This window comes from Chlorocebus sabaeus, chromosome 4 (genome assembly GCF_047675955.1).
Source record: "Chlorocebus sabaeus isolate Y175 chromosome 4, mChlSab1.0.hap1, whole genome shotgun sequence".
Lineage (NCBI taxonomy): Eukaryota > Metazoa > Chordata > Mammalia > Primates > Cercopithecidae > Chlorocebus > Chlorocebus sabaeus.
The window spans coordinates 83111395-83128696 of NC_132907.1; the positions used below are offsets into that span (position 1 = coordinate 83111395).

At 35.8% G+C, this 17302-nt stretch overlaps 1 protein-coding gene across 4 annotated transcripts in view; it reads left to right on the forward strand.

Moving 5' to 3' along the window:
* CTNND2 (catenin delta 2) overlaps positions 1-17302 on the forward strand; it is a 928193-nt gene that overhangs the window by 547837 nt on the left and 363054 nt on the right. For all 4 annotated transcript variants that reach the window (XM_007961220.3, XM_007961217.3, XM_007961219.3 and 1 more), the window contains one exon: positions 10491-10746. In XM_007961220.3, coding sequence (XP_007959411.2) covers positions 10491-10746 — 256 coding nt within the window. The remainder of the gene's footprint in view (positions 1-10490; positions 10747-17302) is intronic.

Genomic DNA, 17302 nt, shown 5'->3' on the forward strand with positions numbered 1-17302 from the left:
ATTTAAGTCTTTAACCCATTTTGAGACGATTTTTGTATATGCTGAGAATTAGGGGTGTAGTCTCATTCCTCTGCATTTGGATATCAATTTTCTCAACACTGTCTATTGAAAAGATCGTCTTTTCCCCAATGTAAGTTCTTGGTACCTTTGTTGAAAATAAGTTGGCTGTGGGTGCATGGATTTTTTTCTGAACTCTCTAGTCTGTTCCATTAGTCTAGTGTCTGTTTTTCTGCTAGTGCTGTGCTGTTTTGGTTACTCTAGCTTTGTCATATATTTTGAAGTGACATAGTGTGATGCCTTCAGTTTTGTTCTGTTTACTCAAGATTGCTTTGGCTATTAAGGGCCTTTTTTTGTTTGTTTTCGTACAAATCTTAGTATAGGTTTTCTATTTCTGTGAAGAATATCTTTGGTATTTTGGTAGGGATTGTAGTAAATCTGTAGATCACTTTGGGTAGTATGACCATTTTAACAATATTAATTATCATAACCCATGAGCATGAGATATATTTTCATTTATTTGTGTCCTCTTCTGTTTCTCTAATTGAAGGTTGATGGTTTTCAGTGTAAAGACCTTTTATCTCCTTAGTTAAGTTTATTTCTACCTATCTAATTTTTTGTAGCTATTAATATGATACATAAAATTATTTTCTTGATTTTTCAGCAAGTACATTTCTGTTCAGATAGTGTATAGAAGTGCTACAGATTTTTGTGTGTTGATTTGGTGTCCTGCCATATTATTGAATTCATTTATTAATTCTAACAGGCTTCGTTTTATGTGTGGAGTCTTTAGGGCTCCCCATTTATGTGATCATGCCATCTGCAAACAGAGACAATTTGACTTTCTCCTTTCCAGTTTAAATGCTTTTGTTTTTGTTTCTTGCCTAATCACTCTGACTAGGACGTCCAGTACTGTGTTGAATAGAAGTGGTGAAAGTGGGCATCCTTGTCTTGTTCCCGACCTTAGAGTAAAAGCTATTAGCTTTCCTTTTGTTCAGTATGATATTAGCTGTGGAGTTGTGGGTTTGTCGTGTATGGCTTTTATTGTGTTGTGGTACATACTTCCTATACCTAATTTGTTGGGAGTTTTTTTGTTTTATCATGCAGGGATGTTGAATTTTACCAAATTCTTTGCAGAATCTATTGAAATGATTATATGGTTTTCATCCTTGATTCTATTAATGTGATATATCACATTTATTTATTTCCATGTGTTAAATCATTCTTCCATCCCTGGGATGAATCCTATTTGATCATAGTGAATGATCTTTTTAATGTGCTGTTGTATTTCTAGTATCTTGTTGAGAATTTTGATATCTATGTTCATCGGGGATGTGGGCCGCTTTCTTTTGTTGTTGTGTTCTTGTCCAGTTTTGCTGGCCTAGTAAAGTGAATTTGGAAGTGTTCCTTCTTTAATTTTGTGGACTAGTTGGAGGAGAATTGGTATTAGTTCTTTAGACATTTGGTAGAAATCAGCAGCAAAATCCGGGGCCTTTTTTTTTTTTTTTTTTTTTTGATAGGAGACTTCTTATTACTGATTCAATTTTATCACTAATTATTGGTCTGTTGAGATTTTATCTGTCTTCCTAATTTAATCCAGGTAGGTCGTATGTGTCTAGGCATTTATCTGTTTCTTCTGTTATCAAATCTGTTGGCGTGTAATTGTTCCCAGTCATCTCTTACGGGTTTGTCTCTTTTTTGTTTCTGATTTTATTTAATTAAGTCTTCTCTCTTTTGTTCTTAGTCTTGCTGAAGATTTATTGATTTGTGTATTGTTTTAAAAAACAAACTTTTCATTTTGTTGATCTTTGGAATTGGTGTTTAGTCTCTGTGTTGTTTATTTCTGTTCTTACCTTTATTGTTTTCTTCTTTCTCCCAATTTTGAGTTTAGGTTGTTTTTGTTTTTCTAGTTCCTTGACGTACACTGTTAGGTTGTTTATTAGAAATCTTTCTTCTTTTTGGATATGGGTGTTTATTGCTATAAACTCCTTCTTATAACTGCTTTTGTTGTGTTCCATAGGTTTTGGTGGGATGTGTTTCCATCCTCATTTGTCACAAGGAAATTTTTAATTTGCCCTTTAATTTCATTAAATTGTTGATTGATTGGTTCAGGAGCATGTTAATTTCCATATACTTGTAAAGTTTCCAAAGTTTTTCTTGTTGATTTCTAATTCAATAGCGTTTTTGTCAGAAAAGATACTTGATGTTGACTCTGTCTTCTTAAATTTGTTAAGACTTGTTTGTGACCACATATGATCTATCCTGGCGAATATTCCATGTGCACTTGAGAAGAATGTGTATTCTGAAGCTGTTGGATGGAATGTTCTATAAATGTCTGTTAGGTACCTTTGGTCTGGAGTGTAGTTTAAGTCTGATGTTTCCTTACTGATTTCTCTCTGGATAATTTGTCCATACTTGAAAGTGGGGTTGAAGTTCCCTACTGTTCATATATTATAGTCTATCTCTTCCTTTAGGTCTAATAATAATTTTCTTTATTCTAAAATGTATTTTTATGAGTGTTCTTGGAAGTGTTGTCGGAAATGTTCTCGAAATGTTGCAAGTGTATAGACAAATGAATAGATCAAGATCAGCATGGAATACACTTGACATGGAAATGCTTATTTTTACAAAATAAAAAGGGTCACAGCACCTGTGGTTTTAAATCCACCAGATTCCAAGCTATATCCCTAATTTAAGGCCCTTAGCCAGCTGAGGTATTTTGTTGGAACACTTAAGCTTCCTTGGAGTTTCTTTTTGAGCCTCTTATTCAGCGGTGGACATTTGGATGCATAGAGAATATAATGTATCTTTTATGCCATAACCACATATTGCCAAGTACTTGATGTAAAATCATTTAGTGCTTAAGATGGCAGAGCAAATTTTTTCCACAGCTAATTCTGTTCTCAGCAAACTAGTTCATGTTTGAGAGCAAACCCAGCTCTATCACCACATTGTTGAACCTCCTGTAAAACCACATGAATAATGCATCTCATCTCGTCTGGCTCTCTGGAGATTGGCAGCTAGGAAACCTACTCAGGTTGCCCCATGCAGCCTCTCCTTCTGGCCTGCCTCTCTCTGTCCTGTGATGAGTTTGCTCGGTCCCCTCATCTCACTCAAGGTAAAGAAATAAGTCCACTGTGGATACATTAGCATTCTCCACCCAACCGCCCTATTTCCATTTTTATGGAAAATTCTATTCATTGACCTTCCCCTAAGCCCTTTCTGTCTTCAATTAAAGGAGATTCTTCTACATTTCTTTCCGAAGAAGACTCCAAAGAAAATGACAATACAATTTTTTTTTCTTTTTTCTTTTTTTTTTTTGAAATGGAGTCTTGCTCTTTTCGCCCAGGCTGGAATGCAATGGCATGATCTCGGATCACTGCAACCTCCATCTCCTGGGTTCAAACGGTTCTCCTGCCTCAGCCTCCCAAATAGCTTCGATTACAGGTGTCTGCCACCACACCCAGCTAATTTTTGTATTTTTAGTAGAGACAGGGTTTCTCCATGTTGGCCAGGCTGGTCTCGAACTCCTGACCTCATGATCCACCCACCTTGGCCTCCCAAAGTGCTGGGATTACAAGCATGAGCCACCGTGCCTGGCCCAAGGAATATTATGATGAGGCCAATTATCTAGGTCATAGGGATTTAATCAGTTACACTCTATGTCACATTAAATTTTAGTCTTTTTTTTTTTTCTTTTTTTTGGTATTTCTGCCAAACATACTGCACTTCAAAATGTGTAGGTTTTATTAACCAAGCATGCCCTCACCTCTAGTGCCCAACAGTGGAGGAGAGAGGGTAAAACACGCAGACCCTGGAGTCCGCTGCTACATTTCAGCCCCAACCCTGCCCACTGTCCTGTCACTGCTCTTCTGTGACCTAATGAGGGTGATGTTAGTGATAGTAGTACCTGCCATGTAGGCTGTTGAGAGCATTAAATGAGGTCATGTGTAGAAGCCCCTAATATGGTAGTTGGCACCATAGGAAGCTCTAAATACATGTAGCATTTATTATTATCCTTTCCCATTGATGGCTGAAAATGTGCTTGGAATGGTTTAAAAAAAAAAAAAAAGTGTATCATCATTCATTGTGTCTCCAGTTGCGCACACTATAAATTAGAGGAAAATTGAAACACGCAGTGCTAAATGTACATTTAAATGGATGCAAATACATACATATATAGGATTAAACATGGGATTAGTTTTCTTTCCTTTTTATTAATTCATTTATTTACATTTTTAATTTTTATACCAAGTTCTACAAATCTACTGGAGTCCATTATGCTGTATATCACAATAACATTCTTAGAAATAGTAGTAGCTATTGCCAGTGATTGAACAGGATCCTCTCTGTTAATCATTTGTTTTTTTTTTTTTTTTCCTGCTAATTTATATCATGAAGACCTAATGAGGAGCTTGCATTTTTTGAAAATTGTACTTACATAGAAATCTATCTGCTCACTTCAAGGCTGTTGGTTAAGATAAGTATAGTCACCACCATCACAAAAATGTTATTCAAAGTTCCAACATGGTCATAGTACCTCGTATCTCATCTTGATTTTTTTTTTTTTTAAGTTTCAGGATACATGTGCAGGACATGCAGGTTTGTTATGTAGATAAACATGTGCCATAGTGGTTTGCTGCACCCATCAACCCAACACCTAGGTATTAAACCCCACATGCGTTAGCCATCTGTCCAGATGAAGAGCTTGCATTTTTAAATTCTTTCAAGGATATAACAAGAAGGAAACTATGAAAGCTGTTTAAGGATAGGGTTTTACATCATATTCTCTTTCAAATATATCTACAATATATTCATACACATGTTCCCACATTCAGTTTGATAACCAATGTGATAGGCATGTTTGGCCTGTTCTGGTGTTTTTAATGTCTTCTTTTCCAATAAAAGTGGGGAAAACAAGATTAACACCAATGACGATTATTCCGTTACTACTAAGAATCATGCATTTAATGCCTCTCCCCACAGAGATAGTAATATATGAAATTATTTTAAATTTTAGATGTTTAAATTTATCCTTGAGTATTCTTTCATTGAATTTAGATGGATCAAATTGTGCTGAGTACAGAAAATTGCGAAATATTTATACTTCAGTTCTTAATGATGACACTCTTGGATATATGCCAGATTGGGCGCTAAAGTTTCCCTATCCCTAAAGAAATGGAGTTGAATTTCTTTTAAGAGTATGTAGGTCATTTTCTTGGACCCATTGTCACCTCATCTATTCTTATTTTCTGAACCTTCAGAGGGACATTCTTTAATTACTTTATTATATGCTTATTTTGTATTTACATAACATGTAAATGTGCTTTATGTTTTCATGTTTTTCTGTGTATGCAGATATACTTAAAGGCAAAGATAAATAATCCAAAAAGTAGTGCTTTTTTTCTTCCTCCTTATTGAGCATTACCTTATATTCCCCCCACCAAGTTTCTATAACTGTGTGCCCAGATTCTTGTATTTTATTCTGTTCTTCTTTTTTCCTTTGTCTGCAAATAATGCTTGCAATTATCTATCATAAAGCAGAATATTTCACTTTATTAAAAAGGATGCCTCTTCCCCTTTTCCAAACAAATATAGCACATAAACATAAAACATCTCTATATTTTTCCTTTATAAACTAGGCCTTTATTTGTGCAGCTCTGCAGAAAACAAACAGATAATTTCATGAAAGCATAGGTATTTATTGAAGTATCAAGTCAGCTGCTGAAGTGGCTACTTGTGAAATCTCCCAAAGAGACCCAGTGATACAGTTCATTGAATTCTAAGAGCTTATTGAGGGGAGAAAGGGCTGTTTGCAGAGCAGGTGAGGCGAGAGAGGAGTGTGTTTACAAAGCTGATGAAGCACCTTCCCTCTCCAGTGTTTGCCCTGAGTAGGTTCAATTGGATAGAGTAATCCTACAAGGAGAATGGTTTGGTCAACTGAGCTTTAAAACGCAAATAAGGAAAAGTGTTCAATAGTCCAGAAATTAAGGGAAAAAAATGTATTAAAGGAAAGTGTTTTAATAGTGTGACCGATATTAATTTATCCATAGTAATGAAGAGCCAAGGATTGCATAAGCCACATCAATGTCTAAATAGTTGGGGCCAGATGGGAGACTTGAATCCTGAATCTTTATGACATTTTACCCAATGCCATACGCACCTTTCTGTTTTCTAATATTGATTGATTTAAGAGTTCTTAATGGTAATAATAATAGCTCATTTATTTAATATTCTCTACATATTAGATCTTTAACGATTTTCATTCATTTAAAGTAATTGTTTTTATCTATATACTTTTACAAAGTAAGGTATTACATTGTTACATTACTAATGGTTGGTTTGAGATCCGTTAGATTCTCATACATTTTCTTCTGTATGATTATATAACCTGCCCTTTATAATACGGTGTGTTTTCTCTCCAATTGTACTGGTATTTTACATTATTTTCATTGCATTGATTAGCCTCCAACTTATTTTACTATAACAGCACCAATCTGGATTGAGGTTTTATATTTTGAAATTCTCATCCACTGTTTTTTTTATTATGACCTAAAAGAAGTTTAAAGCATGGATTTGGGAATGACACTTCTAAAAGACCATTTGACAAGGCTGAAACTACACATGATTGTGATTTTTTTAAATACATAATTTTTTTGAAAGTTGTTTCTCATCTTAGATTTCGTATCCCAGCCTCTTTTCATAATAGTGATATCACTGGTTAAACTAAGATGTAAAACACTTTAAAATAAAATTGAGATATTAATATATATTGTTATTTTTTGATTTTCCAAGGAATGAACAAAGTTAGGTTTATTTGGCATAATTTTTGTACTTTTTTGCATATCTCAATAAATTCAATTTGAGAAATGGTGTAAGTTAACATACCAACTTGTAATATGTTTTTCAATATAATGTTCAGGTTATTAATTCTTTAATGAACCCACTCCTCTCTGTATCTTTAGTAGAGAAATAGTGTAAATTTTTTTTTCTTTTGAGACGGAGTCTCACTCTGCCACCCAGGCTGGAGTGCAATGGCACGATCTCAGCTCAGTGCAACCTCCGCCTCCTGGGTTCAAGCAATTCTCCTGCCTCAGTCTCCCTAGCAGCTGGGATTACAGGTGCGTGCCATCACGCCCGACTAATTTGTTGTATCTTTAGTAGAGATGGGGTTTCACCATGTTGACCAGGCTGGTCTCGAACTCCTTGACCTCATGATCTGCCCACCTCAGCCTCCCAAAGTGAAACAGTGTAAATTTAATGAGAAATAGTGTAAATTAGTTAACATACCAATTTGTAGTATGTTTTTCAACATAATGTTCAGGTTGTTAATTCCTTAATGAACCCGTCTTTTATCTGTACCTTTAGTAGAGAAATAGTGTAAATTTAATGAGAAATAGTATAAATTAGTTAGCTTACCAATTTGTAATATTTCTTAATATAATATTCAGGTTGTTAATTCCTTAATGAACCCATCTCTTCTCTGTACCTATAGTAGACATTTCCCTTCATTTTAGGCCTCACCATTTTTCTAAGTTTTCTGACCGTATTAGGTAATTCGATAATCTACAGCTTTGAGGTTTTAAACCTGCCCTGGTAGCCATGGTGTCTGTAAGCATAAACTCTAGAAACCAACTCCAAGGACTTCAGTTCCTTTTTTGTTTTTATCAGCTGACTTCTGGCAAGTTCTTAATGTCTCTGAGCCTCAGTTTCCTGTCTGTAAGGTGAAAATGATGTGTATACTCTCTTGTAAGGATTGTTGGAGAAAACATGAATTTATACAAATCAAGCACTTGTAACAGAGTCCAGCACTCAGAAGGAGCTATATAGTCTGACACCCAGTGAAAGGGCCTTTCTCCCAGTACCAAGTGTACAATCCCCTTTTCTACTGTCACTTGATTTCAACATCGTTAATGGTGGTAATATTAATAATTCATTTGTTTAATATTTTCTCCATATCAGTTATTTAACACTTTTCCTGGGCTGAAATCAATGATCCCATGAAGCCATTTTTTCTCTTCAATAACATTGAAACTGGAGCTTGGAGAGCTCAGTGAACCTGTCCAGTGCCAAGAACTGACCAAAAGGCCAGGATAGGAACCAGTTCTCCACCTTTAGCAGCCAAGCTCTGAAAGAGCTCCAGGACATTTCCCTGAAAGGGGCTAAAGTGAAATATAAATAGGAACCCAATAACATTCATAAACCTTTTTCTACCTTTTCTTCCTCCATACATACCAAAATGTTGCCTTCCTGTTTCTGCTTAATTAATGGAATTTCCCACCCTATTTTCACATTTTGAACCAGTCCCTCTTATATTATTCATAATTTATTGTCTGCTGCTTGGCAGAGTTTGTCCTAAACTCTTTCTTGTTATATTTTCTTTTAACTCATGGTCCTTTGAGAGTTTTTTGTGTGGGTAGTCAAATTGTTCTCCTTACCTACTCTGTTGTTTTTTTAACAAAAAGATTTCTTTAGATTTCAATATTATTTCCTGATCTCTGACACTTTAATCATTGTATTGAACACATTAATAGCAAATGATTTTGCATAGAAAAGTATTTCTTTTCTGAAGACCATTTTCAGCAAGATTAAATGTTGATACTTAGTTTCTGAATGGAAAAAAAATGCACATCTATGAAAAATGCCAGATATACTTAGTTTTATTTTTTTGTCCTTGATTTTGTGGCTAGCTTATCACAACTCGGAGAAAATGAAATTTTGTTTACCTCTGTACATTTGTACATCCAAGGGCAAGTTTATGACTTGTCTATGTTAAACCCCTTTTACCATAATATAAGGCACATTATGCATAAATTTTAAAATGTGGATTTTAATTACACATGCTGATAATACTTTGGAGAAATGATAAATCCTCAAGGACTTGCATAAAGACATAAAGCAGATTTTCTGATTGTGCAATTAATGTTTATTAGCCTAATCTGATTATTTTGAGACTTAACACATCAGGACAACCTTCATTATTTCAAAATATTGTCCCTCTGGGAATATATGCACTTTTTGTTTATAAAGTTTCTCTTAAATATTTTTGCCATTTTTGTCATGTCGCAGAACCTACTTTCCTACATTGTTGTAATTCTAAGATGAAGTCTTCAAAGTTCATTGGGAAAGAAGAGCCTGAACTCTTAAGTCAATCCTTAGTATTCGAGTATATTCCTCCCCTTCACTTTGCAGCTTTTCATCATTTCAACACAATTTCCTTACCTTTTTAAATAATTATTTTCATAGCATGACATAATTTCCTTTGTCTCTGTTTTGGCATATGTCCCCTAATGTAAAAGAGGATAAAATAAGCTCTCTCATTGTTCACTAAAAAATGGTTAGGAAGTCAGAGAAGTGTAATTGATAATTAGAACCTAATTCCTTAGAGCAATTCCCTAGAGCACCCATGTCATAAATGGTCCTATCTGGCCACTGGCTGTATTTTGGATATGAAGTCTGCTCTACAGCACCAGAAAGCAAGTGGGTTGTCTACTGTGGATCATGACTAGCAGTCATTAAAGCAGTTCATAACTGGTCATATTCTACTGAAATGAAAGATGCTATTTTCATTGTATATATCAACCAAACCTTAGATGTCAAATATATTTTGAGAACTGGATAAAAATAATGACATGAAAGGATCTAAAAAGAATCCAAGAGGGAAACAAAAAATTGAAATTCAGTTTGAAAATAGTCAAACTGATTTTAGTAACCAGTGTAAAATCTTCTCAAAACAATTTAGACGCATTGAGAAGATGCAAATACTTTCAGAAAAGCTAAGTCAGCTCCTTTATTTTGTCTGTCTTGCAGTTGGGTTGGTTTTTGCCTTATTCTCCCTTCACCAAATGTGTTTGTTCCTGTGACAGCTTCACTTGAAAAAGAAGCATATAAAAATCTTTCGGGAGTTACTTTACAGAAACTAGAGCAGTCCTGTATTGAATGTTCTTGTGCTAATTATGGAAATGTGAACCCCACCTCTCCCCATCTCCACCCCCATTCATACACTCCCTCTCATTTATTCTTATTTTCTTTGATTCAAGAAAATTAACTACATTGCTAAATTTGTTTTACATCCTTAATAAAGTTAATATAACATTACCTGAACACATTCTGAATTTTCTCAACTTGAACAATAAAGAATTAACTTCTCATGCCTCCTTAGAAAGTATTCTCTATATTTCTCCTGAGTTTTACTTTTGCACAAAGTTTATATTGCAGCTGAACACACCTTCTCTCGGATGTGGGTAAGCAATATACACACAACAGATGCGTTCCCCTATACCTGAAAGGTTTGTCTCTTAGGCATGCTGATTATCATTTGACTGGATAACATTGAATGTATTGGTTCAAATATGATGGATTAATTTTTTTTTATTCTTTCGAATCCCCTATTTTTTATGTGTGTAACTTCCCCTGCCCCTGCCTAGACCTGGTTAACCGTTTCTGTGAGCAGGTCCTCAATTTTTTACTTTGTCCCTACTTTCCTGTCGTAGCCCCATCTTCCCCTGGTGTCGACTCCGTCCCCTTGCAGCGCACAGGCAGCCAGCACGGCCCGCAGAATGCCGCCGCGGCCACCTTCCAGAGGGCCAGCTATGCCGCCGGCCCGGCCTCCAATTACGCGGACCCCTACCGACAGCTGCAGTACTGTCCCTCTGTTGAGTCTCCATACAGCAAATCCGGCCCTGCTCTCCCGCCCGAAGGCACCTTGGCCAGGTCCCCGTCCATTGATAGCATTCAGAAAGATCCCAGGTGGGTAAAAACCTTTTTCTTTCCCTATGATGTCTAAAGAGGTTTTGTAACCGGGTACTGTAATTTATTTCCCGTCATGTTGCATTTATGTCATTGACTATTAAAGTGTTGGCTTTTCTTGGGTTTTCTTTTGTTTGACTTGGAATGTGTGTGTTTGCAATGGATCCCTAGTATCTTTGGTGTTTCACCACCAAAAACAAAGATGATCTTTTGATCAGAGTATCTATATGTGCTTGACATTTAGCTACTTGATGAGATGTAAACAGCGGTCTTTAATGCAGGGGAAACTGGGGACTGGAGGCTATGTCATTTGACTTCAGATAGCATGGCCCACATGTTTTATTGTCTCAGTGGAAGTATGTTTTGTCATCATGTGTATTTCTGTTTATCAGATTGCAAAGGGATACACCTTCCCAGTTGTAGTAAAATTGAAATTTTAGAAATTTTACATGACTGAAAATAAACATTAGGATGAAGTTGTTTAAAGACTGATAAAAACTGGAGCATAATATATTAGAGAAATTGTTGTTATGGAGGTATTGTTTTTGTGGTTGTTGTTGCTGGGTTTTTTTTTCTTTCTTTCTTTTTTCCATCAGTGGCAAGGGGTTTAGCAATGCTCTGCTTATAAAGTTGGATTTGAGTCCCAGGAGACTTAAATGATGTTTTATTCATAGCCATTGGATTTATGCTGATAGAGTTCCATAAATATATATCTGCATCTGTGAATACTATTGATATGTCAGATTGCTGGTATTTCTTTATGGCAGGGCAGGTGGCTTGACTCTGGTGTCGTACTTAAAATTCATCTCAACAAATTTTCACTGGTGGAGCACACAAGTTCCTGTGTACTGTACTGAGGGGTTGGCATAGATTCTTTTGCAAAAAGAAATCACTTCTGCAAATATAAAAGGCAGAATGGGATCGTTTTATGGTTTTTGTTGAGATAGCTACTTTAGCACAATTCAAACCTGCTTGGAAGATCCATGTTAAATATTGTATTTGGTATAACACCATTGTAAAAGTGAATTGTAATACAGGCTTACTGTTATCTACTAGAAATCAGAAGCATTCTTTCGTTTACTATGTTCAGTGGCATGGTTATCTAGATTTTCAGTCTCAGCAGCACTCTTTCTAGTCTTGGTCCTGAAACCTGCCCCAGATCTGAAGTATTCTTGGCATGTATGGCAAGCATATTCATCAGAAAATACCTCAACATATTCCCTATTTTAAAATAGTCTTTCTTGATATGCTACTGAAGATGTATAGGAATAGCATAATAGTGAGCCCATAAGAAATGCTAAAAGACAAAATTATATAATTGAATTGACATTGTTTATATTTAACATCGTAGGTTTGAATTGACAATGAACATTTTATCTCCAATGGAAATACTTTACATTTTTACATTAGGGAATTCAGCTTAATAAGAAACCAAATTATATTTCTCTAGCTGCAGCATAGCTTCTGTATTTTATTAAATGCATTAAATGCATTTTATTTTATTAAATGCACTTTATTTTATTAAATGGCGTATCCTTTCCATTTTATGTTACTGTCATTTTTACAGCCTTTTTTCTTCTTCTCTCAATATATTGACACAGCTCTTACCTTTTCAAGTTATGGATTATGTCACTTATATTTATTGAGTGCCTGCTATAAACCAAAAAAGAAAAACACCAATAAGAAGGGTTAGAATGAATGAGAGAATATTGACCACTAAGCTTTTGTATGCGTCAAATTTGTATGCAAATTAGTGCTATATGAATTATAAATTCATCCTGAGCTCAGACCTACAGACCAAAAAAGAAAAAGAAAAAAAGAAAAGAAAAAACAAATCTAGAACCGGAACCCAACTATTGTGGTTTATTATCAAAGGAACTCATTATCTGGCATCATGCAAAATGTATGGAGCATAAAGTGTACTAATGGTTTTCTTGTCAGGTTTTCCTAAAATGAAGGAATGTCTCAAAATGTTTTTATTTAATGAACAGACATGCCTAATTTAAACTTCAAGTCCAAAATATAGTACTTCTTTCAAGACAAGATTTTTGCATTTTCCCTTAAATATTATCATCTGTTTCCTCGTAGGTGAATATTACCAGAACTAATATATTTAACTTCTAGGGCTCACATTTATTTATCTTGGCGTTATGGCTTATTATTTAAACCTTTTCAATCTTTTCAAGCTTTTGAAATATATTTACATACGGTTAGGAGAATTTGTTAACATTTTATTTACCACTAAACACCAGACTATATAAGCCTCTTTATCGTTATAAACATATGTTTATAGCACATTACAATCTTCAAAGTAGGCTTACTTACATCTTTGATGTAATCCTCCTTTGTGAACAGAAACTGATATCCGTTATTTAATGCCTTACATAAATGCAGACTGAGAATATTACATGACTTCTTGAAAATACATTGGTGCCAGGTGAGTTTGCGGACCTCCATCTACGTTGTTAGCACAGATTGAATCCACACTGCAGAACATGTTGGCACGAATATTTTTATTTCTTTGCAAAAAAATGAAAAGGTAAAAGAAAGAGTTTATTTATGATTTTTTCAGAGGATGAATGGTGGTACCAGTATCTGTGTAGGAGTTGGGAAGAATGAAGGAAATTGTCTCAGTAACTCTGGCATCCCAGATCCATTGCTTATTGGATGTGTGGTCTCTGTTGTATTTTTCGTTTCTGGCATCTACCTTATTTTTCTTATTGTAGACCAGTATCTCTTCTCTGTTTAAGAGTTTTAGTATTATTCAGTGAGAAGTGTTTAAGCAAATACTGCATTTTGAAATAATAATTTGAAGTCAGGGCAGTTCCACTTCATCATTAGAGTTGAAACCAGAGAAGCCGTGTTGGCTTTCTGTTACTCTAAGTCATAGGATACAAAAGGATTGGTTCTGAGGGGCTGGGATTTTCTTGTTGATGGTTGGCTCAGTCATTTGGATTGTGGCAAAGCTTTGGTCTTTTCTCTTTTGACTAGTCATCCTATACTCCAACAAAAAACCCGCAGAAATGTCTGATCCAATTTTCTTTGTAAAGCCAGCAGTCACTGAGAAGATCACTTATTAGACATAAAAAATTCACTGTATAGCCCCATTTGCTAAGAAGATTTTATTTGGTGATTGTATGTTATTTTCTATAAAATGTGAATCTCTTAAAGGATTGTTATCATAGCTAATGTATTTGTAGGTACTGCCCCAAATATTGAGTTCTATATACTGTTGTTTTTAAACATGAAAGTCAAATATAACTGTTAAATTATATGAAAGAAGTGTCGGTCATGTTGGTAGTGATAAGTCACAAAAGCATTCTTATTTTGAAAATTTGATTGATGAAACAAATGGATAAAAAAGACGCCAAGACTGATACACCCAGATATACTAAGGGTATTATAAATGTCTTGTCTATCAAATAACAAAAGTCATGGTTAAGACATCTTACTGACATAATGTGTAACTTGTAGCAGTAGCAACAACTTTTAATCATGTTTGATTAATCCCTTTTTGGGAGGTTGTAATCCTTGGTGTACACTATCTCAAAAGCAATTTTTCAAACATGCTAAAAGAATCTCACTTTTTGTGAATGTGATTTACAATAGAACACTATCTTCTATTTAGTCATTCATCATAACAGGAATGCATACAATGGCACATTTTTAATGCTGATATTGGGCCCAAATTAGCAGCTGCACTTTCAGTCGGCTCTATCAAACTCACTCCGTGGATTTGTTCCATTTCAAACCACAAAATTTGACTAATAATATGACAATATGCACTTTTAAGGAATTATTTATACATTTCCACTATATTTTATGTGCTATTTTGAAATAGTAACAAAATTTATCTTATTGTTGGACGTTATATTATTAAATCTCATTAATGAATATTAGTTATAAATATTTTATTACTAGGTAAACCTTGGTAAAGAATGTTTTCCGAATGCTGCTTTTTCTTTTTTTACCTGTTCACGACACATGTGCACATGTGGACACACACATGTATGTGCACACATATATAGTGAATTGAATGCTCAGGAAACACAATGTACTATAAAAATGCTTTTATTTTTTGAGACAACTTTTTGCTCTGTCACCCAGGCTAGAGTGCAGTGGTACGATCATAGCTCATTGCAGGCTCAAACTTCCAGGCTCAAATGATCCTCCCACCTCAGCCTCCCAAGTAGGTGAGACTACAGGCTGGCCACAAGCCTTTATTGTTTTTATTATTTTTTTCAGAGAAGGGGTCTTGCTATGCTGCCCAGGCTGGTCTTGAACTCCTGGGCTCAAGTGATTCTCCTGCCTTAGCCTCCCATAGGGTTGGAATTACAAGCATGAGCTATAGTGCCTGGCATAAAAATGCTTTTAAAAAGATGAAGACTTGAAGAATATTTTTTAAATATTAAAGTTTAAACAGTATTATGTAACGTGTTACCATGTAACTCAAATAACATGACTGAAATGTTTGCGGTAAATCACATATCATATTTTCAGAGTCCAGTTCTCTCAGGTGATGAATCTCTGGGTAGTTTGCTTTTAACTTCAAATGCTCAATAATTATTTATTTAACTGAGGAAATGTCCAAAGGGAGAAATACTGGATTCGCAATTTAAAGACTTCTGGAGTTTGAAGAGCACTGGAGATTGTTTATCAGTTAAGCTGATAGGAATCCCAACACCTCGCCATTCATCCCCTGCTTGGATGCCTTGAGCGAAAGGCCCCTGACCGTCTCTTGAACCATTTTATTTTTCTTTGAATAATCCAAGCCTTATGCACTAGTTTATATTGATACAGAAATCTGCATCTTTTGTAAGTTCCTTCATTGATCTTGTTTCTGACCTTTGAAATCATTTGAGAATACACCTATCCCTTTTTCAAAGAGTGGCCTTGGGAGACAGTTCCCGCACCTCGCTTTCATGCCCAAGGCTCCTGCCCCTGTGCTAGCTGCCATTGTTCCATGAGCTGTCACTTCAGGACCCAACAGTGATTGATGTCCCTCCAAATTATGCTTCTCATCTCACCAGCAAGTATAGAAAGAGAACAAGTGTTACCTTGGGCAAACCTGGGCTCACTTTAGGGTTTCTTGACAGTAAGATGACAACGTTTATAGCAGTGTTGATGATAACAATGATGATGAAAGTTAATTATTAAGTTCCATGCTGAGTGTTGAACATTTTATATTCATTATTTAATTTAATCATCCCCAAATCTCTTATCACATGACTTTTTATAATGCCTCTTTTACATATAGGGAAACTGAGGCTCAGAGAGCTGGAAACAGAACCCAAATCTGACTTTCAATCTCATGTTTCTAATTGCAATGGACATTCGTACCGATTTGAGCTGTAGAATCAAACAAAATGCCAAGTCTTTTCACAGGTGACTTCTGCAAAACCGTGAATCAGTGATCTTATCTGGAATTTTAAATTTTGTTTTTAACATAAATGAAGAACTTTACATTCACTTCTTGTAGGGTGATTCCATTATTTGATACGACAGAAATCTTTTTTGCGTCCCAATTTTGTTATCCAGTATAATTATTGTAAACACTGCTCCACATCCCTTGAAATGGGAAAATCAGACATATGTGTCATCAGTGAGGTTGCATCCAGGTACAACCAGAGCTGGACCTAGGATGGAGCCTGCAGCCCTCACTCCTCAGGACCTCTCCCCCTGAATCCATCTGAAGGCATTACTATCTTCTAGGTGACTTTTCTATGGAAGATTCTAGGGTGGACTCTGCAGATCTGATAAGAGCCTGAAAACAGCCTCATTTTTTAATGAGCTTTCAAAGTTGTGTGAGAGGGAAAGGGACATCTACAAATGACCGTCATGCTATGGGGAAATAACACAGATGTGACAAAAGCAGCAGCGTGGGAGGAGGTGAGGGCTGGTACACGGTGAGGAACAGATGGTATTTCCAGAGGAAAAACTGAGATAAAGCTTTCCAGGTAAACAGGACAGCTAAAAGGAAAAGAGGTCTGGAAGTGGAGGGGGAAGCCAGTTGGAACACTCAGGCCTGGTTCAGTTGGGATGTGGGGCTACAGAGGGCAGCTGTCTCTGAATGCCCTGTCCACCCACCCAAATCAGGACAAAATGGTAACTTGATAGCTTGCACGTCCAATATGTGGATTTGTTTAAGTTATAAATTATAACCATAGTGTATTACTTTCTTAGGGCATTTGGGCTACCATCGGAAAAACACCATTGACTGAGTAGCTCAATGTGAAAAGAATTCATTTCTTACAGTTTCAGAGTCTGAGAAGTCCAAGATCAAGGTGCCAGCCGACTCTATGTCTAGTGAGGGCTCTTTCTGCAGAGATGGTGCCTTCCCTCTGTGTCCTCACAAAATGGGGTCTCTTTTAAAAGGGCACTAATCCCATCAATCAGAGCTCTACCCCCATAACCTAATCACCTCCCAACATCTCCACCTCCTAATGGCATCACATTTGTGATTAGGTTTCAGCCTGTGAATCTAGGGGGTCACAAACATTCAGACCACAGTGGCTGCCATAATAGATCGCCACAAAGTGGGTGGCATAAGCCAGCA